The sequence below is a fragment of the Diabrotica virgifera genome, chromosome 6 (assembly GCF_917563875.1).
Source record: "Diabrotica virgifera virgifera chromosome 6, PGI_DIABVI_V3a".
In the NCBI taxonomy this organism is placed as follows: Eukaryota; Metazoa; Arthropoda; class Insecta; order Coleoptera; family Chrysomelidae; genus Diabrotica; species Diabrotica virgifera.
In genome coordinates this window covers 48,836,314-48,861,467 of record NC_065448.1, presented here as the reverse complement: position 1 = coordinate 48,861,467, position 25,154 = coordinate 48,836,314, and the positions used below count along the sequence as shown (strand labels likewise).

The 25,154-nt window shown below is 32.4% G+C and overlaps 1 protein-coding gene across 2 annotated transcripts in view; it reads right to left on the bottom strand.

Annotated features, from left to right (window-relative positions):
- Positions 1-461: 461 nt before the first annotated feature.
- LOC114335574 (monocarboxylate transporter 10) overlaps positions 462-25,154 on the bottom strand; it is a 208,131-nt gene continuing 183,438 nt past the window's right edge. The window contains exons 6-7 of one of the 2 annotated variants that reach the window (XR_007698513.1): positions 10,451-12,093; positions 462-10,162 (exon numbers count right to left, since the gene is read on the bottom strand). Coding sequence is in view for 1 of the 2 variants with exons in the window: in XM_050652809.1 (XP_050508766.1) it covers positions 12,059-12,093 (35 nt within the window). In the remaining variant the exon portion in view is untranslated. Of the gene's footprint in view, positions 12,094-25,154 lie in introns of both variants that reach the window. The other variant, XM_050652809.1, reaches the window with a different exon arrangement.

Sequence of the window (25,154 nt, the reverse complement as noted above, 5' to 3'; positions counted from 1 at the left end):
AGAATGGGTATGGTGCATCACCTCTGAACCGAATTTGAACAGCTGTTTTTTAATTGTTAATTTTACTAATCATTTGAGTACAAGGAATCAACTTTCGTAGAATTTTTCATAGATGAATAGACGGAATGTAACAGCAATTTATGTAGAGTCCCTTTGGTCTTCTTGATTCTTCGTCTCCTTGCCTAATAAATGGCAAAAGGCAGAGATTAAGGATGTTACCAGAAAGTGGTTTAACGAGAAGTTTCAGATTTATTGTTTAGATCTGGAACTTCGCATTTCTCTTTAATAGATGTCGCTCCGAGTGTCTGATAGGCAGAATTATTTTCATAGTTTTGCTTAAATAGGCAGCTTGGTCTCATTTCGATTCAGATGTGTTCATGTAGCTCCACTGGAGACGTCTGTAGAAACAGAAACATAAGTTGTTTTTTTAATTTTTAAGTTAAACTGAATAAAACTACAACTACGCTATTAACAAATTTTTATTAACAATTAATATTTTGTATTGATATGTAAAAGATAAAAGTCTATACGGCAGGAATCATTCTCTTTAAATGCTAACCTTAACGATGGATATAATATATTATCTTTTTTCTCTTTAACGATATTACAAAATAGGTGTTATACATAATTATTGCCTACTACTATTCATAATTTTATCTTTCGTGTAGTTTACAATACAATCACAAATATTCGATATGAGATTCTTTTCTCCCAAATGTTATTGTCGTACATTTTAAGTGGGTGAGAGCAAGGAACAACAAAATCTTTGGTTGACATGTAGACAAAATAGTATAATAAAGACAATGATTTTGATTATAAAATATTTAAAAACATATAGATATACATAAATAACTATGGCAGGTTAGTAAAAAAGGTAACGACCAGCTTCAAATTAGAAAGAAGAGAAGAGAATATTTATTAAAATTATCTGTTACCAAAAGGTCTAGCTTTAGCTAAACTAATTAAGATTATTCTCGTGTGTCTCAACAGAAATTTTTATAAATAAATTCTACTTCTGGAAACTTAGGGAACAGACTTACAGATTGGCATAAAGATCCGTAATTAACTACGAAAACACTAGTCAGAGACTACACTTGTATGCTATTCTAACGGTGACTATACAAGCTCCTATAACAACCTAGTACTTTAGGTAAGTATTATAAGCTCAATATAACACTGAAAGAACTACTATTTTAACCTAGATAAATGTCATATGGTTTGTGAACAAATCTATTACGGCTTCATCTTTTACTATTTTGATTACAAATAGTTTGCATATGATTTGAATGTAAACTATACTATTAAATGCGAGATCTATTATTAAAGTATGTTGAAAATATTAAGACGTGTGTATAAAACTATTTAGTATGTTAATGATCTTTGATGAAAAATGTTGTTTTAAAACATCTACAATACAATGCAAGAACAATATGGATGATGCCCCTTAAATAGATTAGAAAACAAACTAAACACCAGAAATTAATGTTGTTTTAAAACATCTACAATACAATGCAAGAACAATATGGATGATGCCCCTTAAATAGATTAGAAAACAAACTAAACACCAGAAATTACTTTAACTCGATAGAAGAACAAAGAATATGAATGACATGGTCGCCTACAATGCAGTCCAAGCAAGAGCCAGAAAAAAACTGGAACCAAATGGAAAAGATCTGAAAATTTCGGTATGCAAAGAGATATAAAGTAAGAAGATAGTAGATAATAGAATGTAGACGATCTAGTTATTTTAGCAGAAAGTTACGAACAATTGAAGAAATTGACAGATCCAAGAGAATGGATAGAAGATATGAAGAAGGAAATAAACGACGAAAGGAGCAAAATAATTATAATAAATAATAAAAACAAAACAGTGAATCAAACAATCAAAATCAAAGAGAAATAACTGAAGATAGTAGAAACATAAATATGATTGCTTAGGACAGGGGTCACCAATTAGCGGACCGCGGTCCGCATCCGGACCGTAAGCTAGTTTTGTGCGGACCCTCAATAAATTCAGAATATACCCAGTGTTTGGCAATTTTGAAAATGTTTGGCCATGAAATTGTGTACTATGTTTGGCTCAACTTATGTGTGCGAAGCCGCTTTATCAAGAATGAACTTTATTAAAAATCGGTAGAGATCCCACTTAACAGATGAATATCCCAACTCCCTAATGAGACTCAGTTGCACTAAGCTCACTCCAAACTTCAGACAGGTTATACATAAAAAAATGTCATTTTTCTCTCTGATAATTTAATTTTATAAAGAGTTTTCCCCCTTATTGTTATACTTACTAATCATTAATTTTGAAATTAAGTAAGCTGTAATATAAAATTGTCATGTGCATTTTTTATATTCATTTTCTCTCTACTAGATATTAAGTAGGAGTACTTTTCAGATGTGCATTTAATTAAAATAATTTTCAGATTTAATAAGTTTGCAACAAACACCTTGCATTGAAACTAATGTAGAAAAGATAACATGTTAATTAGCATTTTGTACTATTATTATTTATTTTAATTTCCTCAGTTTCTTTCTACAAAATTGAAGATGTCTAAAAACTTCATTAGCATTCAAAATATAAATTCCTAATTTTTAAAATATTCAGTAACAATTTACAATACTGCTGTTTTCAAAATATACTGATAATCAATATAACATCAAAACAATACACAATGAATTCATATTTTATTTATTGTACCAGGAAAACTTACAGAAAAGTATATTGTAACCAAAAAACAATCAGATATTATTAGTTTTCCTTTTCATATTAGTCTATGTGTGAGGTCACTTTCGTATGAAAAATGTTTCTGACTCGATTTCTTTGCGGATTCCTGTTCAAAAACGTGCGGGTGAAACAATTTTTTAAGCAAATTCAAAATTACTTTTTTGCCTCGGAAAATGTATTTTTAGGTTTCTTGGGTAATTATAAACAATAAAGGTATCTTGTCATATTTCTGAAAAGTTGATAGTTTTCTAGTTATAAGCGATTTAAAATCTGAAAAATGCGAAAATATGCATTTGCGATGCTTGAAAACTCTTAAGTTTTAATAAAATGACAGATCTTTTTTATTTAAGATGACCCAAAAATGCCAAAAACATATTTTCGCGGGCAAAAAAGGTGATGTTTTGAATTTGTTAAAAAAATATTAAACAATTTATGCCCAAAAATTTTGCCTGGCACCCTTCTGATTTGTTTATAGGGGATATTTTTTAACAAGAATCCACAAAGAAACGGAATCAGAACAGTCAGACACAGGCAGCATAAATCCGGACCCCGGAAGTGTCATAGGTTTTCGAAACGGACCCTCAGGGAAAATAATTGGAGACCCCTGGCTTAGGAGACTAAAATTTGTAATGATGGAAAAATAGACGTATGTATATACATATAACAAAAAGACGAAAAAGGTAACTAACACATACTATGCATTGAATAAAATAATATTTTGAAAGCAAGAAATAAATACACATGTAAAACTGTGTAAAATGAGTTTTTACCACAATCGTTGTCCCCTACACATACTGTGCATAAAAAAATAAAACAATGTTTGGAAATAAAGATATAAATACAAGAGTTAAATTTAAAGTTTGTAATGCCATCGTTATCCTTTGTATTATACAGGGTGTCCAGAAACTCTACCGACAAACGAAGACAGGAGATTCCTCAGGTAAATTTAAGATAATTTAACCCAATTCACTTAGTCCGAAAATGCTTCTTAAGGGAGCTAGAGCTCTTTGAAGATGGCGTCTTGTAATTAGTTTTTCTTAAATACCTCCAGAACGCTTCTATTTAAAAAAACAAAAATTGGTACACGTATTTATCTTCAAGATATAAATCTAATCGATACATTGCAAATTTCTAGTACCGATCATAGGCGTCCGTTTTGGGTAGGGCAACGGTTATTTTATCGCATAACTTTTTTATCTTTAACTTTTATGCATTTCTGATACTGGATTATTAAATTGTGAAGTAATCTAGTACTAAAAGGTACTCTTGTTTTAAATCGGTAGGACACACCGTTTTCTAGAAAAATCGATTTGAAAATTTTTCACTTTCTGAATTACAAAAAAAAATTTCAAAAAAAAACTGTTTAGAAAGACGAAAACTGGTACATTTATTTATATTCCAGAGATAAATCATTTCATTAATTGCGAATTTCTAGTACTGGTCATAGGCGTCCGTTTTGGGTAGGTCAACAGTTATTTTGTAGCATAATGTTTTTGTCTTTAATTTTCGAGCATTTTTGACACTAGATTATTAAATTATGAGGTATTCGAGTACTAAAAGTTACTCTTACTTTATGTTGGTAAAATACTTCGCTTTTTGTTGAAAAGTTCTTTCAATTTTTTTTTCAAATTCCAAAAACGAAAAACTTTCAAATCGATTTTTCTAGAAAACGGTGCATCCTACCGACTTAAAGCAAGAGTACCTTCTAGTACTATAATACCTCACAATTTAATAATCCGGTGTCAAAAATGCATAAAAGTTAAGGACAAAAAGTTATACGATAAAATACCCGTTGCTCTACCCAAAACGGACGCCTATGACCGGTACTAGAAATTTGCAATCAATGGAATCGATTCATCTCTGAAAAGTAAATATGCATACCAATTTTCGTTTTTCTAAATAGAAGCCTTCTGAAGGTATTTAAGAAAAACTAATTTCCTGACGCCATCTTCAAAGAGCTCTAGCTCCCTTCAGAAGCATTTTCGAACTAGGTGAATTGGGTTAAATTGTCTTAAAATTATCTGAGGAATCTCCTGTCTTCTTTTGTCGGTAGAGTTTCTGGACACCCTGTATATGACAGTGAAGCATGGATATTACACAAAAATAAACAGAAAACAAAAATAACAATTGTAAAAATTAAATATCTTAGGATTACTTGAAAGACCAAAATATACACCTAGATTGAGAAATAACAAATTAGACAACAGATAAACCAGAAACCTATACTGAAAAACATCGAGAGGAAATAGTTGGGCTGTTCCCAACATCTAATGATGAAAAGCCAAAACAATTCAACAAAGAAGATAATAGAAGCAAGGGTAATAAAGAAACGAGAACCAATAAAAGAAAAAAGAAAGTACAAAGGTGAAGCTGGATAAATATAATAACCAAAATTTGAATAAAAGAGGAAATACCATTAAAGACATGAGAGCAATGAGTGTATACCGAAAAAACTCGAAGGAATGGATAAGCAACAACGATTAAAATAAACAAACCGACGCCGACGCTGAGAGACATAAGGATTTGAGCGAAGAAGAAAATAACTCGATTTCTGGTTCCTGAGGCCCGATGAGATCAAAAAGATAGATACAAGAAAAAATATTACCTGTTCCGAATATTTCCAATGTAAATAAAGCCGAATTATAAAATAAATAAAAAATATATGCATGATGAACAATGACAATTTATGTTTAGGTATTTATGCTACAACTAAATATCTTCCAGATTTGGACGCCTCGTTTTGGGTATCTATGGGAAGATACGACTAAGCTGTCACTATCAGAAGTTTAAACAACAATTGTTTTCGCCTCCGCTTATACTCCCTTATTTGTCACCAATCACCAATACCATATCGTTTCTTTCACGCTCCTGAAGAAGCTTAGAAAGTGATTTTCTAGCTACACCTTAGTTTTGAGTAAAAATATGTTTTTTTTTTGACGATCATATAAGATCTCACCAGTCACCTGTGCTGTATATCATATTGCATGAGGGGAAGAACGAAATATGTACATCCTAGATTTTGTTTAAAACTTACACATACTGTGACGATCCCTAAAATAATAAATGATACAGGACATTACAGGTTTTTCAGCTTATTATCAGTTTTAAAGTTCCAAACCGTGAATTCCTATTTAGTTTTATTTATTTATAGTCAATGATTAACCATCATTACCATCATCATCAATAGTAGAACATCTATTTGAGCCTTATTCTGTTCCACCATGTACATTGCCAATCCTTTTACATAATCCTTTCACCTCAGTTTTCAGTTTACTCCCAATTACTTCATACAATAGTACTAGGGATCATTTGGCTGGGTAGTTTCATTCAGTTATCTTCTCAGATTGTAGCAAATATCCTTTTTAAAATCTTTTATTCAAAGATTTGTAGATAATGGACATAGTCCACATTTTCGAAACATATCTCAGTACTATAAGTATGTATAATATTATTTTAGAACTAATACTCCAGCATACCAAGTCACCTAGGGCTCGATAACACGGGGAAAGAGTCCCACCAGAGCTCAATCCTTTTTAGCCGTAGGTATCTGGGATGACAGAATTTTTCCCTTAGACGGAGTGAGAGCCATATGGCCAGATCTGGATTAGGATAATAGTTTTTTTTTCTTTTCTTAATTTTTTTCAATAGTTTCCAGTGCTATGTCTCTGTTTTTATTACTAATCATTGTTTCTTTTCTCATTATTTGTATTATAGTTCAGTAATTTGGTCGAAAATAGAGGGTTACCTGGAAAATTTTCCGGAGTTTGGAAAATTGAAATTATAAATACATATATTGTAGAAAATTTTTTCTAGTTTAATTTTGTACATAAATGTTTTTTCCGTAAAATTCGGCGGAAAGGAGATATTCCCAAAAAACTGTTATTAGGCGCCATTTTTTCAATATGGCGGCGCGAGCGGCGGAGATACGAGGTAGCAAAGTTGAAGTTGGAAAAGAGCATACCGAAATCCATAAAATTCCCAATTTTTAATACTCCCGGAAAACTTTTCAGGTAAAACTACCAAATGATTTGACTATTACGCGTATGACTGATATGACACATAAATGTTAATGTTCATATTCAATTTATTCTCAATAATCATTTTTCGATTTCTCGCAAATTAGAATTTTGACACTACACAACGCAAAACTTTTGGTGCAGATTGTACAGATTTTTATAAACATATTGATTTCATCAAGTTCACTTTACTTAGATATAAATTTTCGTAATTAGTAATAAAATCTTCATATCAATTTTTTATAATTAATACCACAAGATGATAATTTTGTTTTGTTCCTATATCAACGCATCTACTCATCTTAGGCTCAATAGTTGGCTCCATGGTTCAAGCTACATACATGTTGGCCACAATATAAAAATTTAAGTGCAACAGTATAAGATCCAAACGGACTTGCGGCTTTCAATTGAAATTCACGAGTGGACCGACGCGACGCAGTTGATGGATAAATAATACAATTAGAGATAGGGACTTACGTCTAGGAGAAGCTCATTCATTGATCCCGCCTGAAAGGTGTGCATTTTATATCTGCAGAGGATTGACTTCATTTAAAAGGTCTCCAAACCGGCTTAGTCCAAACCTGGACGGCGATCTATTAAATATGCGCCACAACTAAATCTGGAAGCCTCTGTACTTTAAATCTGTCTCACCCTAATAATTCTAATACCAAAAAATATAAATGTAACTTAAAAAGAATCGAAACTGCTTAAACATGTTTCTAAGTAACTAATGGTATAAATAAAAAAACGTCGATTCACTACTAATACTTTTAAATTAATTTAAATTTGTTAAAAGAACACCACATTTTTAATTCCAAGTACATTACTAATTTCACATTTTTCCAAATTAAAATAATATAAGTTTTAATTACCAACACCATTAACAAATCAATATTATGTGTATGTAGGTGTAAATCTGAACATAGATCGATTGATAAAAGAATAAAATTTGATTAATCCCTATCAGGCGACAATAATACCAGTCACCACATTGTCTTCTCTTCTACGATTTATGTGACCACACATACACATACAAATGACGTCATAAGTACTCTCCATATAGGTACAGTCCGTACAATATACATACCTTTGCACGTCATTATCTACGTCAGAGATAAGTAGACATTGTTGCCCAATTACAAAAATGTCTTGAATTCATTTTAAATCAAATATATCACATAATTATTGCGGAAGTGGATTATACAACAAAACAACAATATTCAATGTAAATAAATAAACACATTAGAAATAGAAAACAAGAATTAAGTTATAATCTTACGTTAAAGTAAATAATAAAAACTATAAATATAATAAAACAAATACTTATAGTAAAGAATAAAACTGCAACTGTCAAATAAATGTTACCAATTTATGCCAAAATGTCTACTTTGTTCTAGTTCAGTTAGAGTGCAATTCGAATGAGTGTGCTTTATAAAAACGCTTTATATTCCACTTACACAAATTAAATGAAACAAGTTAGGGTATGTTTATTTCAATTTACATTAATAGAAATCTTCTAATATCATTCCTACGCGTATATAATAAAATATGTCTAGTAGCCGTAATTCCAGTGTATGTACTTGGCTAAACGGTTCTAAAAAGGAACATACCTACCACTTAAATATTTCGTGTTGGTATGGTCTTTTTCATGAGCATTTTTCAGTGCGTCATAAATGATAGAAAAAAAGGTAAGTTCGTGATAATACACATTTACAACATTAATCTAACATGACATTTTAGTTAAATCTGACAGTTGTCACATTTTATTTGCAATTTGGCATAAAACAAATCAATTGTATTTATTGCATTTATAAAATGGTATTTTCTTTGATTTGTATAGTCTTATAAATTGTACAGATTATATTCGCAGATATATTATATAATTCGTAAATAATTTTTTTCGATTATAGCGCCATCTATCGACAACTAGAATAAATGTTATAAATGTCTGTAATCACCGACGTGCCTTTTTTCTGTCACATACAATTTAATGCGTTAGAAAGAAATCGAAAAACTGTGACGCACTGAAAGATGCTCACGAGAAAAATAATATCATGTGACGTCACGTGCTATGACGCGGATGACGTGCAACGGTATCTATATTGTACGTACTGTACAACTTAAAGTAAGGAATTTTACTGGTCAACTTCACGAGTAAAATTCCCTACTCTAAGAGGTACACCAACATACACTTAAGACGTTCTCTGGAAAAACCAATCAATGTCAACGGGTAAAATGACAATTGTCATTCTAGGTTAGTATTTTCCGACAGTGTATAGTGAAAATTTTATTTTATAATTATTTATTTTTTCATTAAAATATTTTATATGTCTGATAGAATGTGCTGTATACAATAAATTATATATTGCACTTGTCAACAAAGTATTGGTAATTTTTAATATACCAGGCGAACATTATCACATCTTTTGTTTTTGATATTCAGTTTTCACAGCCTAATAATGCACTAAATTTCGTTAAAATTGGTGAAATTAGAAGTTGCACTATAGAATTAAAAATATATAGCAACGTGCATTCATACAAAAAATTCTATAAAATTAAAACTAGTTGTAAAAACTTCAAACAAACCCCAATTATTGCCACTATACCACAAATATTAAATTTATTTATCATATTTGCTAAAAAGCAATCATTTAAAAGTTGTATAGTGGCAGTAATTGTATTATAATGTTAAAATTTGAAAACTTGCAGCTGTACGAAATGGCACTTAAAAATTATCAAAACATGACTATAGGACTTTTCATCGATTGTCATTTGTTTCGAGCTTCTGTCATGTGTCACATAATATTAATATATTTACGTCATACGTCTTCGGTTTGTATCATTGGTAATACCAATAACGTACGACGTAGATATATTAATATTATGTGACACATGACAGAAGCTCGAAACAAATGACTGTGAATGAAAAGCCCTATTTAAAACATAAATGGCAAGAATATTAACTATAATAGATCTCGGCCAAGAACGAGCTACTATAATGTTTCTAAGTAATTTTAATCGGTCGAAGTAAAAATATCATTAAGGGCCGGTTGTTCGAACGCTAATCAACAATGATCATTATCAAATAATTAATTACTGTCAATGTCAATTGTTAAAACATAATTAATTACAATTCTGAGACTATAATCAATTAAAATAACAATAATTATTAACATAATTAATAATAAATCTCATAATTGTAATTAATTATGTTTTCAGCAACCCAAACAAAGTTGACATTGACAGTTTTGGTGACAGTAATTAAATATTTAATAATGATCATTGTTGATTAGCGTTCGAACAACCGGCCCTTAGACGCTTTTTTACTAAATAATGAGGATGTGACCAAAATTGCTCTAGTTATCAATGTTTAGTTTACGAGTAGATGAGTTTTTCTTCTTCGTCTGCATCTGCTCTCCTATCTTTTATGTGAGACTTTTAGTCTATTTTTAAAAGATTTCAACCTTTGTATTTTTGGGTGGCTCACCATGTTCTTGTAAGTATAACCAAACTTTGCTTTTACCTTGGTCATCATTTTAACTTTAACATTTTGCCTTAATTAATACGGTTATACTTATTTTAGGTAACACTGATGATGCTCTTGTTACAGAGCGAAAACGTTTTGTTTATATGTTTGTAGCCCTATGGGGGCTTTTTAAACTAATATACCTTTTACCAGGACAAAACATTTTTTATTAAATTTTACTATCTTTTATCTTATTGCTCTCCCGTTTTCTCTATTCTGGATTTGCCGGTACCAATTGAGTCCTTCTTTCTTATACCATATTTGTTAAGATCTTTCTACGCTTCTTCTTAGCCATGGTCTCCATTTAATCACATTTTCATTCACGAGAGATTTATTCACGACAACGTGAAATGTTCAAATTAGAAAGAGTACGAAAAAAATTAAGATTTCTTTTGTGACTTAAGAATATACCTACATGTATCACATATAACTATATTTTAGACTTAATTAATTAGGACTACAAATAATGTTTTAATTAAAACCGTTTTAAAAATAAATAATATGCATTTCATAATTGCAGTTACCATATATAGGGTGTCCCAAAAGTAGCGGAACGGTCGAATATTTCGCGAACTAAACATCGGATCGAAAAACTGAAAAATACGTTTTTAATCATTTTCAAAAATCTATCCAATGACACCAAACACCAATCCCCCTACACCCCCTGGAGGTGGGGTGGGGGTAACTTTAAAATCTCAAATGGAAACCCCCAGTTTTTCTTGCACATTTGGATTCTTTACGTAAAAGTAGGCAAATTTTATTCAAGACATTTTTTTGAACTGTGAATAGATGGCGCTGTAATTGGGAAAAACGATTTATCCTGATACCATAGGTAAATTATAGAAACGGTCATTATCTCACGAAATACACTTCCAAATGAGAAACCAAAAAACAGATTTTTAATCTTTTTCGAAAACCTATCGAATAACACCAAACATTACCCTCCAACCCACCCCCTGGAGGTGGGGTGGGGGTGGGGGGGGGTAACTTAAAAATCTTAAATAACAACCCCCACGTTTTATTGCAGATTCGGATTCGTCATAAAAAATTAAGCAACATTTATTCGAAATAGTTTTTTAAATTTTTGATAGATGGCGCTAATAAATCGTATTTTTCCAGTTAAAGCGCCATCTATTAACAATCCTAAAAAATGTTTCGAATAAATGTTGCTTAATTTTTCATGACGGATCCGAATCTGTAATAAAAAGTGGGGGTTGCTATTTAAGATTTTAAAGTTACCCCCACCCCACCTCCAGAGGGTCGAAAAAGATTAAAAATCTTTTTTTTTTAGTTTCTCATTTGGAAGTGCATTTTGTGAGATACTAGACCGTTTTTATAATTTACCTATGGTATCAGGATAAATCGTTTTTCCCAATTATAGCGCCATCTATCCACAGTTCGAAAAGTTCTTGAATAAAAGTTGCTTACTTTTACGTAACGAATTAAAATCTGCAAGAAAAACTGGGGCTTTCTATTTAAGATTTTAAAGTTACCCCCCACCCCACCCCAGGGGGTATAGTGGGGATTGGTGTTTGGTGTCATTGGATAGATTTTTGAAAATGATTGAACACGTATTTTTCAGTTTTTCGATCCGATGTTTAGTTCGCGAAATATTCGACCGTTCCACTACTTTTGGGACACCTTGTATAAAAATGATCAAATACGATCCCTCGTTTAAAAAGATTCATAATTGCTGCAAGTTTCCAAAATATTACCCTGAAAAGCTCAATTAGCAGAATAAGTGAAAGCAAATATTCTTTCTCGAGACAATTATCTGATTGACTTTAACTACATGACGTCCTCTTCTTGCTTGGCCAGTGTTTCTGCAACAATCAAAATTTTCAATTAGTGATGTATATAATTAAGTGTTATAAAAAATAAATGCTTTGATACGTATTCTGCTTATTATAGTTAGGCATTAGGTATATTAGGTTTGTTCTAGCAAACAGTCAAACTAGTCAGAAATCGTCAGCAAACAGTTGATCAGCGAGAGAACATAATACAGTCACCAGTGCTATCCCCTCTACTCGCGCTGGTCCACTATTCGCTGATGGTTTCAAACCGTTTGAAACTGATGCTAAAACAAACCTATTATTAGCGGATGAGTTTTCACCATAAATATAGAAGGAATATGACAAAAGCTGGTATATTGAAATTTTTAACCCAAGGTGTTTCTTTGGTTCTTTAGAAGTTACAGTTCTTTTGTAGTGGTCTCATATTCACTTTCACTTTTAAAAGCATCGGGAAACATGAAACTACCCTCTAGAAAGCAAAATCTGTTTCATCATCATCATCATCATCATTTGCCTCTTAAAAACAGCCAGATCAGTACCGTTGATTCTGTAAAATTTCTGGGTATTTTTTTAGACAGCAACCTGAAATGGTCCCTTCATATCGATTCGTTAAGTAAGAAACTCGCCTCAGCTTGCTATGCAATAAGATCTGTCTCAAGTGAACTCAATTTAGCATCTTCTAAAATAACATATTTTTCGTTGTTCGAGTCTCATCTTCGATATGGTCTTCCTTTTTGAGGTTCTAGTACAGCTGCTCAATTTGATTTTATTTTTAAATTGCAAAAAAGAGCAATAAGATATCTGTTTGGCCTCAGAAGATCTACAAATTGCAGAAGTTATTTCAGAGATCACGGAATTTTAACACTTCCATCTTTATATATTCTAGAAACGGTTTGTTTAATTCGTAAACACCTTCATGTCTTTCCAGTAAGGACCAATCATCTTTAGTCCACCAGAAATTCAATCTTTTACATTTATTTACCGATTCCATCCACTGAGTTAGTGAAGAAATCTATATTATATTGCGCAAAGAAACTGTACAACCATCTCCCGTTACAACTTAAATCTGCAACATCTTTCCCAAAGTTCTGTAAAATGACAAAAGCCTATCTATCTAAAAGACCATACTATTCAATAGAAGAATTTCTTAATGAATAACTAAGAAAATTGGATTTCATACGCAGTAGCATAAACTTGTCAGTTCCCTATGTTGTATTTTATTTTATTTGTTGTAAGTATGTTCAATTTGCAATTTATATAAATTTTGCAATAAATTATTTTTGTCTTGGCTTTTATATCTTATATTGTATCTGTATACTGCACATATATTGACAATTTATCTAAATTTAGTAAGTTGTTATTTGTTATTGATATTTTGATTTCTTTTGACTGTATGTAAGCTTTGTCCATAAAATTGTAAACATTTTCAGTGACAATAAAGCATATTTCTATTCTATTCTATCACACAGCCAAATTTGTCCACTGTCGGGCATAGGCCTCCTCAAGATATCTCCACCCTTCTCTGTCCTGCGCAACTTCAATCCAGTTTGTCGCTATTCTGTTAATGTCGTCGGTCCATCTGCTAGGTGGTCTTCCACGACTTCGCTTGTCTGCCCTTGGCTGCCACTCTAAAATCTTCTCTGTCAATATGTTGTCTCTCTGTCTTGCGACGTGTCCTGGTCATTTCCACTTCAACTTCGTAATGCGTTTTATGATGTCTTCCACTTCAGTTCTTCGCCGTAACTCATCATTTCGTATTCTGTCTCTAAAAGTTGGGCCAAGCATGGATCTTTCCATTTTTGTGGCGTTTAGAAGAAAGACAGAATGTGGCGTTTAGAAGTCTTTCGTCACTTGATCTTAGTACGTGACCCGCCTATCGTATTCTGTTTGCTTTAATGTAGCGTACTATGTTTTCATCTCCGTATATTGTCTGGAGTTCATCATTGTGTCTTCTTCTCCATTCTCCTGTTGTCTCTTCTCTGCGAGGCCCATAGATAGTTCGCAGTATCTTTCTTTCAAGTACCAGTAATTTTGTTGTTTCCCGCTGATTCAGAGTCCATGTTTCGCTTCCATACGTTATTGTGGGACGAATTATTGTCTTATACACTCTTATTTTTGCTGGTCTTGAGAGTATTTTTGATTTAAGTAGGGTCCTTAATGAGTAATATGCCCTGTTTCCTGCAATGATCCTGGCTGCCACGTCCTTTTCATAGTTAGTTTCAGATGTTATGATCGCTCCCAGGTACTTAAATTCTTTGACGACTTCAAAATTGTATTCATTAATTATTACGTTTTGTCTAACCCTTGGTCTTGGGTTCTTCGTAACCACCATGTACTTGGTCTTGTCCTCGTTGACCTTAAGACCAACTTCCTTGGCTCCGTTCTCGAATAGGGTGAAAACTTCTTTTGCATCTCTGGTGGATTGTGCAATTGTGTCCACGTCATCCGCAAAGGCTAATAGTATTTTTGATCCTTGGGCGGCAAATCCGTTTGTCAGTTGTGGCTGAGCTTTCCTTACTGCATGTTCCAGTGCGAAGTTAAACAGCAGGGGGGCGAGAGGATCTCCTTGTCTAAGTCCGGTGTCAATGAGGAATTCCTTCGACGTGGTGCTGCCAATTCTGATTCGTGCGGAAGCGTTCTCCGTGCTCACCTTTGCTAATCGTACCAGCTTTCCAGGTGCTCCCATTTCTACCATAGTCTCCCACAATGCTTCTCTGCTAACAGAATCGTAAGCTTGTTTGAAGTCCACGAAGATTTGGTGTACATCGCGGTTGAATTCCCAGTTTTTTTCCAACACCTGGCGTAGGACACACCAGGCTTGTTTGAAGTCCACGAAGATTTGGTGTACATCGCGGTTGAATTCCCAGTTTATTTCCAACCCTACTTTTTGGGAAACTCGTTTTAGTTCTTGCAGCATTTCGTGGGCTCCCTTTAAGTCGTCGGTTATTAGAACTATGTAATCTGCAAATCGTAGGTGGTTCAGCCTTTCGCCATCGACATTCAAACCTCTGTTTTCCCATTCTGCCATCTGAAATGCATGCTGCATACCGCATTGAATAGTTTTGGTGACATGTTGTCTGAGTCCTCTATTTAGTTTTATTTTTTGAGTTTGGGTGTGGAGGTTTATTGCTGTTGTGGCATTTGCATATTGAATAGGTTGAATAATATTGGAATATCGGTAGTCGATTCTACAATCTCTCAAAGCTCTTAATATGGCTACCATATCGATAGTGACAAAGGCTTTGTTGTAGTCAACAAATACTAGAACGAGCGGCTGGTTGTACTCCAGTTTTTTCGATTAGGACCTTTAAACAGATTAGATGATCGTTTGTACCATACCCAGGGCGGAAACCTGCCTGTTCTCTTGGTTGGCATGTTTCTAATTTGTTCTCAATTCTGGCAGTGATTATTCGAACAAATAATTTATACAGGTGGTCTGGAAGGCTGATTGGTCTATAGTTTTAGAGGTTTGTTTGGTCTCCTTTCTTATGTATGAGGAGCGTTATAGAATTATTCCATTCAGCTGGTATGATAAAAATCCATTTACAATTTTCAAAATCTATCAGAATGCTTACATTGCTTCTTGAAACGGGTTAAATTTCACTGATGACGGTCTGATAGGACACGTTTTGAAAATTGTAATCCTTTTTGGATATTTTTATTATTTTAGTAATTTTAAAATTATAAGCAAAACCAATTTAGTTTTAAATATTATAAACTATACGCCCCAAGCTAAATATATTCATGCATACTTATATAGTAAAATCGTTTAATTCAAACAATCTAAAAGCATGATATTCTCCAGAGCATTACTACAGCATAATCAACAAACAGTAGTGTTTATCATTTATAGTTTAAAAATAATCGAACTAATAAAACGATATGGTGATAAGAGGAAAAGTATATCAGTATTTTGTAATAAAAGTATACAACAATTATGTTTATATAATAAACATATTAAAATATTGGATATTTTTTATTTGTGCAATTAAATACACAATTTTATCAATATCACAGATAAAAAATAATGCAATATTTTATGTTTAACGGGTCTATTTCTACATTTACACTAGTATTTGTTGATTTTACTGTCACCGCCCTTTAAAATCCATATTAGTAAAAACAACGTTTCTACTTTTGTATTTAAACTAATACTTCACGTACTAGAAAACATTTAAATGTGAAATTTTTTTTACCTTTGTTTTCCTTCAAAACCAGATGCGAAGCTAAGGAAAAGGCACGAATGAGATACACTAAACAGCAAAATTAACGCATCACCTTAAAAATGGGACATTTTTTATGTCTCGAATTTCCTAAACCTGTTGTCCGATTTTAGTATGTTATAGCCTTATTCTTTTAGAATATCAATGTGGGAATATTGTTGCTGGACAGGTAATTGTTATTGTATACCGGGTGTAACAATCATACTGTGTTTTTTCCTCAAAGTTAGGAACACCCTGTGGAATATTCTAGCATATAAAAAATATTGAAATTAAAACTTAATAAATTGTCGCCTTAGGCTTTAACATTATGTTTTTTGATGCATTCATTTATGTTGAATAATAAAAAAGTTAGGTACGGTCACAACTAGTAGTCACGTTTTTTATCAATTAATCCGCATTTTCTGCTTAGTTTAATAAACAAGCCTAAAGTAGGCTATGACAAGTTAACAATTTGATAGATGCCAAATTGTTAACAGTCAAAAAGTGTCTGGTTTGTTGTGATAATTAGTTGATTTACTATTTAAACTTTCAATTATGTCCGTAATATTTTTTTCTTGTTTGATGGAAATGGAACGTGCTACAAGGAATTTGAGCCCTGATGAGTGGGTTCAAGCAGTGAACTTACACACCGAACGACTTAGCTACCATGCTATGGATCGGGTCAAATTCCTTGTAGCACGTACCATTTCCACCAAACAAAAAAAAAGTTACGGACTTATTGAACCTTTAAACAATAAATCTACTAATTTTCACAAAAACCAGACATCTAACAAATTGTTAATTTCTCATAGCCTACTTTAGGCTTGTTTATTAAACTAAGCAGAAAATGTGGATTTATTGATGAGAAACATGGCTAGTTGTTACCGTATCTAACTTTTGTATCATCCAACATAAGCGAATGATTCAACAAATAAAATGTTGAGAAAGCCTAAGGCTACAATTAAGTTTTAATTTCAATATTTTATACAAGCTAGAATATTCCACAGGTTGTTCCGAACCTCGAGGAAAAAAACACAATATGATTGTTACACCCCGTATACAATGACCTTTAACTGTACGGCAACAATATATTACATCGATATTCTTAAAGAATAAGGCATCACTCAAATCGGACAACAGGTTTAGGAAATTCGAGAGATCAAAAATGACCCATTTGTAAGGTGGTGCGTTAATTTTGCTGCTCAGTGTATTTCAGTAACAATACTTAATAGGTATATACTAATTTCTACAATGAAATATATATCATCTTCAATGGTACATTGTTTTTGAGATTTGTAGGGGGCGTAGTTTGAAATAATTTCTTCCTGAAGTTTTGTCTGCAACTGAAGCAGACATCAAAAACTCACCGATCAGTGAGCGACAGTACACCTTTACCGATCTGTGACATTATCTACCGCTATCTATCATTATCTCAGGAAAAAAATAATCCCAGACTACGGTCTATAACTTCCGGAAACAGTGTACTAATAAAAAGTATATCAGTCGGGAAGGTTGTGTTTTGGAAGCTGTTTTATTTACAAATCGATCATACTGCAGCCAGTTGGCTTATTGAATCTTCCATTCATTCATAAGGCTACGGCTCCACGGGCGCAAAATTGACGCTAGCAGTAGTATTACGGCAGCAGCACAGCTGTAAAATCTTGGCTCCACGAGAACGATAATTTACAGGGCGGAGGTAAATACCTCACCAACCAGTAGAACCATATAATCCGACAGGTATTTTCCTCACCAAGTTTAAGGGTTCGTATTAATCCGGTAGGTATTTTCCTCACCAACTCACTCAGGTAATAAAATAAAAAATATAGATATAATTTAAGAATGATTATTATGAAAGCATCCGAAATCCGAATAAAAGACATTAATTTCCTTACGTTGTAATAATAGTTTATAATATAGATAATGTGCAAAACGTATAACTTATTATTTATTATTTACTATAATAAGAAACACACTTTACAAAATCCATTATAGTCATTTGATTAGACTGATAACTTATTATAGTTATTAAGGTACCAAGGGTATTATAAGTATAATAACGCTTGAGGTCAATAGTGTATAGACCGAGGGCCTTCGGCCCGAGGTATATACGTTGACCGAAAGCGTTATTATTTTATTATTATAATACCCGTGATGCCTTCAACGTTTAATGTCCGACTAAATTATTCTTTATATGCAAAAAATTTGAATAAATTTTGAATTAATTAGTTTTCGAATAAGTACATTTACCAGAAATAGTCGTAACGTAATTGTGGTAACCATAGTTTTACTTAGAGTTTTATTTGTCAACTTGACATTATTTAACTCGTTATTTAAATTTAATAGGCGATAGGGCGTTATTTTTCTATAACACCCCCTTGGGCGTTATATCGTACTTAATAGACTTCGAAATAATTTCATTATTTGTCAAATAATAGACCAGTCGTACGTAAATTTTCTACATTTTTCTCAGCTTACTTGCAGACTGCAGTAATAAAAAAAATTCATTTTATAGTTTGCATGACATTAAATCAAAAACAAAACAATCTGATACGTCTTCCGGTTTTATATAATGTAAGGCCAAAAGTATGTTTGAGCCGACTTCAGAATCATTTGTATATTCTGATGTTAAATCAAGAGACTGAATTTTCTATACTAAGTTTGGTGTACTTAGGTGAAATCTTCAATAATGTATTTCAGTGTTTGGACACATTTGAATGATTGCATTATGTTTAAATATAGCCTTTTCAAAATCCACAAAAACTTTACTAGGATTAAACTCAATTTCGAGAGCTTTAAAAATTTCTGATTTTAACAAATAGAAAAGATTGTTTTAAGTTTCTGTTTTTTTTTGTTTGACAGTAAACAGTATAATAAAGAAATATAATGCCCATTAATTGGCCCATGAATAGTGAATAATTGCAAATAATATGTGGTACGGTAATAATTGTGCCATACATATAATATACGAGAGGGGTAAAATTATGGAATAAATGAATTTTCTCTAAAACGGACGATTTTGGAGAAAAATCCCGAAACAGGTCGATTTTTATTTTTAAATTACAATTTTTTGGCCTATATTTTCATAGTAGTAATGTCATCTAACTGTGCGTGATCACGTAATCAATGATTTTTTTAAATGGGAATAGGGGTCGTGTGGTAGCTTATTTGAAAGGGTGTTATATTCTCTATTCAGTAATATAAACATTAATGTAATTATTGATTGATTGATTAATTGATGATCACTACTATGAAATATAGATATGCCAAAAAATTGTGATTTAAAAATAAAAATCGACGTGGTTCGGGGTTTTTTGTACAAAATCGTCCATTTTAGAGAAAATGAATATAATCCATAATTTTGCCCCTCTCTGTATAAAATTCAATGTTGCTAAAAATCTTATATTTGTTTCACATTCACAACTAAATACAGTTATCTTACTTTTGACACAGTTTATAAAGAGAAAATTTTCCTCCTTGGTTGTTTTTTGAGCACAGCTCTTCACAAATTTTTGAACCTCATCAATATTGGAAGAAAGTCGACCAGGCATCATTTTCGTCGATAATTATATATATTTTTTCTTAAGTAACAGACATCAATCATAGTAATTGTTTCAGGCAAATTAGCTGCAAGCTCTTGGCGAATGATTTTTGGCGGTTTTTCAGTATATTCTCTTCGGCTCTACGTTTACAAGAGTTAGAAACAATTTTTCGATCTATCTTCTGCAGAACTGGTTCATGATTATGTTGTAGGCTACTTCTAGTTATTGTAAAATTTACCCCAATAGTATTTAATTTCGCACTAAAAGTTATTTTATTGCCTCCAGAACACTTCTTCACTTTCTAAAACTTTCACCTTATAAAAAATAAAATTTTCAAATACCGAGATTACTTTCTATTAAACATGCCATTTTTGTCAAAATTCCAATTATGACTAAAAATAAAATACTATAAAATTAATTAATTAATTATTATAGGTACCTACTGTAATTTTATAGTAGATAAATAATTTCCTTGAATGCCTTTTAGTAAAATCTACCTGAAACAACCATTTCAGTTTTGGTGAGGAAAATACCTGTCGGATTATGACATACCCTTCCAAACTCAGGTATAAGATTATTTTGGTGAGGAAATTACACCCGCCGAATTTACAACATGCATAGCGCCGCATCTTTGTTTGTAGTGTCTCCATGCAGGGTCGGCGATAACGGGATTGCAATGGATGCACTGCAGGCGGGCGCTCCTATTTGAGGGGCTATGCTAATTTTGCAGACGAGACCTTATGCCCTGGCGCAGGGACCGACTCCACGAGCTTCAGTATTATTTTAATAAGTCACAAGGGCGAAAAAAGAGAAAATATAGTCTGATTTTTAATTTCAAATATATCATTCAAATGAAACTTCTTGTTTATTAAGGACTTTCAGCCCTCCCTATTAATGTAATTTTTAATTCTGCGTTTAAATTTTTTCAAACATACTTATTGGTTTTCTCAGGATTTGAAAAAAATGAATGCGTTTAAAAATATTTCGATCGAAATTTTGCGCCTACGGTCTCAAATAGGATTAAAGTATTATCCATTTTTGTAATCAGTATTTCAAAAACTTTTAAATGAGGTGTCACATGATGTACTTTCCCATTTAAAAAAATCAAAGTTATGCCTGTCACTTGAAGAGGGATCGCGTAAAGTTCGAAAGATTGATGCTATAATATACTATGATTATTTTAAAAATCGACCTGTCCCAGCGTTTTGCTTATGTGCTAAAATAAATAAGTTAATAAGGGGGTAACACTTATTCCAGCGCACTGTATGTATTACATTTTATATTTGATTATCATAAATGCATAACCAATAAAATACTTACAAATTAAAAGCTATTAAAAGGTATTATAAGGATTACGATGCCCGGGATTCAATTCGACTATCTAAATATTTTGACCCTTCTTAATTTAGATATATGGGACTCAATTTACCTACACCCCTGTAAATTACTGTAAAAATAGGTCTGGACCTATTCACCTGCGCCATGACCTTGACGATGCGTCTTTTACCGATCTTGAGCGACAGTTTACAGCATCGTGGAGCCGCCCAGTATTATCGCTGTTGGTTTCATTTATCGCTCTTCATTTTACCGCTACTGCTAGCGTCAATTTTGCGCCCGTGGAGCCGTAGCCTAATACTCGCTAGGTACAGGATTCTGCTACTATGTACCATACTCATTAAGTATTGTATTCAATGAAGCATATTTACATATTTATACATGTTTACATTTCTGGACCTCGAAGGTAAACTACAGTACGTCATTTCGAGCAACTGTGTCTAGCTTGTGTTTGCAACAAAGTTTAGAGCACTTAGATCGTTTTAAATATCTGATATATGCTATAATGGGTTGATAGACAATAGGTCTATATTTTAATGATAATATATAATCAATTTCTATAATCCGACCATTAAAAAAGTGGATTTAAAAAACTTGTTAAAAAAAACACCATGTCGACATAGTGCAGGCTACCTCCGAGGTCCAGATTTATAAACATATATGGACAAATAGGTTTTATAAACATGACGTTATAGTGAATACTAATTAAAGATTGCAATCGAAAATACAAAGAACGTGTGTCCGAATCTTCGTGGTGTGCGAATGAAGTTTTTGCATATAGAACTATAGCTGCCAACATTCTGCGAAGAATACAAAAAAACATGTTTGAACAATACCAGACTATCAGACTGATCGTATATCCAAGCATCCAGGCAGTCAATCTGATTGTGTTTTATCTAAATTTCGTTTAAGTATCCGTTCGATTTGTGTAAATGCCTCACCTAATAGTGACTGATTCACTAGCAGTATTGTCATGGTGCGGGAACGCGTGGGAACGCCGTTCCGGCACTGGTTAAGAAAAGAAAAAAAAAATAAATAGAGAATTTAGGTTTTGTAAACAAAAATTAGCAGTGCGTTCCGGCACTGCTAATTTTGGCATGACACTACTGTTCACTAGTCGTTAAGATGATTTGATGGCTGTTACTACATATCTGTTTATGTAGTCGGTTAGCATCCATTCTGTATATATGTTGTTCCTATTGTGTTTTGTATTCTTTTATTGTCCCATCGATCGAGTAGACATTCACTTCTCATCTTACGTCTTTATTTTCCTGTCTTAAAGTCTTCTAATGCCTTTCTTCTAGTCTTCGCTAACTTTGATTCTAGAGTAAATAACTACAAATATCTGGGAAACTGGTTAAATGAAAACAATGACCAAGGTAGAGAAATCAGGACACAAATTGAAATTGCATTTATAAAAATAAAACAAATTGAATGTCTTGCAAGTTTATGCTATTTACCGTCTAAAATGGGCGCACAATACTGGACACGAGGGCGAAACTTAAAATTTAGGAAGAATAGAAGATAAAGATAGACAAGATAAACAATAAAAGAAACAGATAACAGCTAACAGATTTATGCACTGAGAAATATGAAAAACTCCCAAAACACAACTCGTTATATACCCTGTATAGTAATGTAAAGTAATATATATATATTGTAAGAATAGGGATTATGAGAGAAATCTAAATATAAAAAATATACAGGGTGTCCTATTAAAAAAAATGACAATTGCTTGCTTTACCACGCAGTTGTTAATCACCCTATATAATTCGGTATATTATGCAAGCCTGGAGAATAGTATTGCCTACTATTTCTAGATACGTATCTTTTTTGGATATTGTGTCTCACTAAAATCTCACTCTCTATGTAAGGGTAGCTTTCCGTTCTAGTTGTTAACTTTTTGTCTATTAATATACCTACCTACCACAACCACAGTTTCGATTTATATGGTAGACGTCCATATTTTTAGTTCCCTGAAGTTTCTTTTTTGTTTCACTTATGACGACTATGCAACTCGGGCATCTAAATATACAAATTCTTTTCGAACCGGTAGAAATCTCTTAAAATAGATCTCTCGGAATTACTATATTGCTAAATAATTAGCCTTTAATCATAATCCTAGTTTTCCGTGAACGAAATCAGAATCTGTTTATGTTTACATAGTTTCTTTTATGTCTTAGTAGCCTTATTGACATCTATTATCAGTCATTAAGTCGTATTGGATTAGATAAAAAATAGTAGATCAATTAATCAATCAGAATCATTTGATACTAACTTTTTAATGACTCGCAATTGGCACAATCTCAATAACAAAAGTTAAATGTTAACAACCTCAAATTATGTTTATTAAACGGTGCCGAAGATATTAATGAACTCTAATCAGTAATTAACAACGAAGTATAGACTGGCCTGTTTAATAATCTATTTAAGAAGTAATAAAATCTCATTGTTAAGAAAATTATATCTGATATTCCAGAACATACTCACACACCTTCCTTGTTCGGTTTTTTAGCGTCATGAGCTCCTCATACTAACGCACTTTAAAAGGGACTTTATGCAATTTGAAATAAGAGAAAACAGTAGCGATCAACAGGTAGCGAAAACGCGTTCCAAGATTGCGGCTGTAATTTTGAATATTTTTCGAGATATTTGGCACACGTATTCGTAATATAATAAAGAATGGCGGTACAAGCCCAATTTGAAAAATATAATAATATATGGAAATTACTTTGTAATTAAATACAATATTAAAAAAACGAGCCTGTACCGCCATTAAGAAGAACAAAAAAATACAATTTCTTCAAATAAACTTTTTTATCCGATGCCTAGATTTTGTGTCATTTTGGAACTACTAAAACTTTTTATTTCATTAGTAGTTCAAAATGACACAAAATCTAGGCATCGGATAAAAAAGTTTATTTGAAGAAAGTGTCTTTTTTTTGGTCTTCTTAATGGCGGTACAGGCTCGTTTTTTTAATATTTTATTTAATTACAGAGTAATTTCCACATATTAATATATTTTTCAAATTGGGCTCTGTACCGCCATTCTTTATTATATTACGAATACGTGTGCCAAATATCTCAAAAAAATATTCAAAATTACAGCCGCAATCTTGGAACGCGTTTTGGCTACCTGTTGATCGCTACTGTATCACCTTAACAGTTGTTGAAATGCCGAGTGGAAGAAGAGATTATATGAAAATTATTTACATTTTGAGATATTGCCATAAATTATATAGGCCTGGATCCTGCGTACTAAAAAAATTGATTAATAGCAAGCTGAAAATTTGTTAATAGCTTAACGGTGTCTAGTCGGACAAACTTTGGTGTACGGAAACACTGGAACAGGGGAAGTTTTAATTGTGGAACAGGTTAAAAATTTGAAACGTCAGACTACGAAAACGTCCCATCATTGTCCCATGTAATTTGTCAGACAGAACTTCCAATTGATTTGTTACCCTTTCATTAAACTCTCATGCAAAAATCAGACTGCTATTTATCACCTGTCATAATTCCTGTCATTTGACATGTTCTACGCGTCGGACTTATTAAAATGCCCAGTTGGTAATGAATACCAGTCTGATTTTTGCATGAGAGTTTAATGAAAGGGTAACAAATCAATAATTGGAAGTTCGGTCCGACAAAATACATGGGACGTTTTCGTAGTCTGACGTTCCAAATTTTTAACCTGTTCCACAATTATTAAGCTATTAATAAATTTTCAGCTTGCTATTAATCAACTTTTTTTTTGGTACGCGGGATCCAGGCCTAATATAAGCTAAAACGTTAATCAGAATGATAACGTAAAAGAGAAAAAGCTCAGTGCTGAAAATAATCGGTGTATTATGTCTCTTGTTGATTCAGAGGATGTTGATGGGAAATCAGAACTTTGCGATTATGCTGGAATGTTGATGATTATAATTCATCGGATGTTTGGTTGTATACATAACGATGTTGCAATTAAATATTTCATACAAAATCTAGCGAAAAAACAAATGTAACTTGCTCAAAA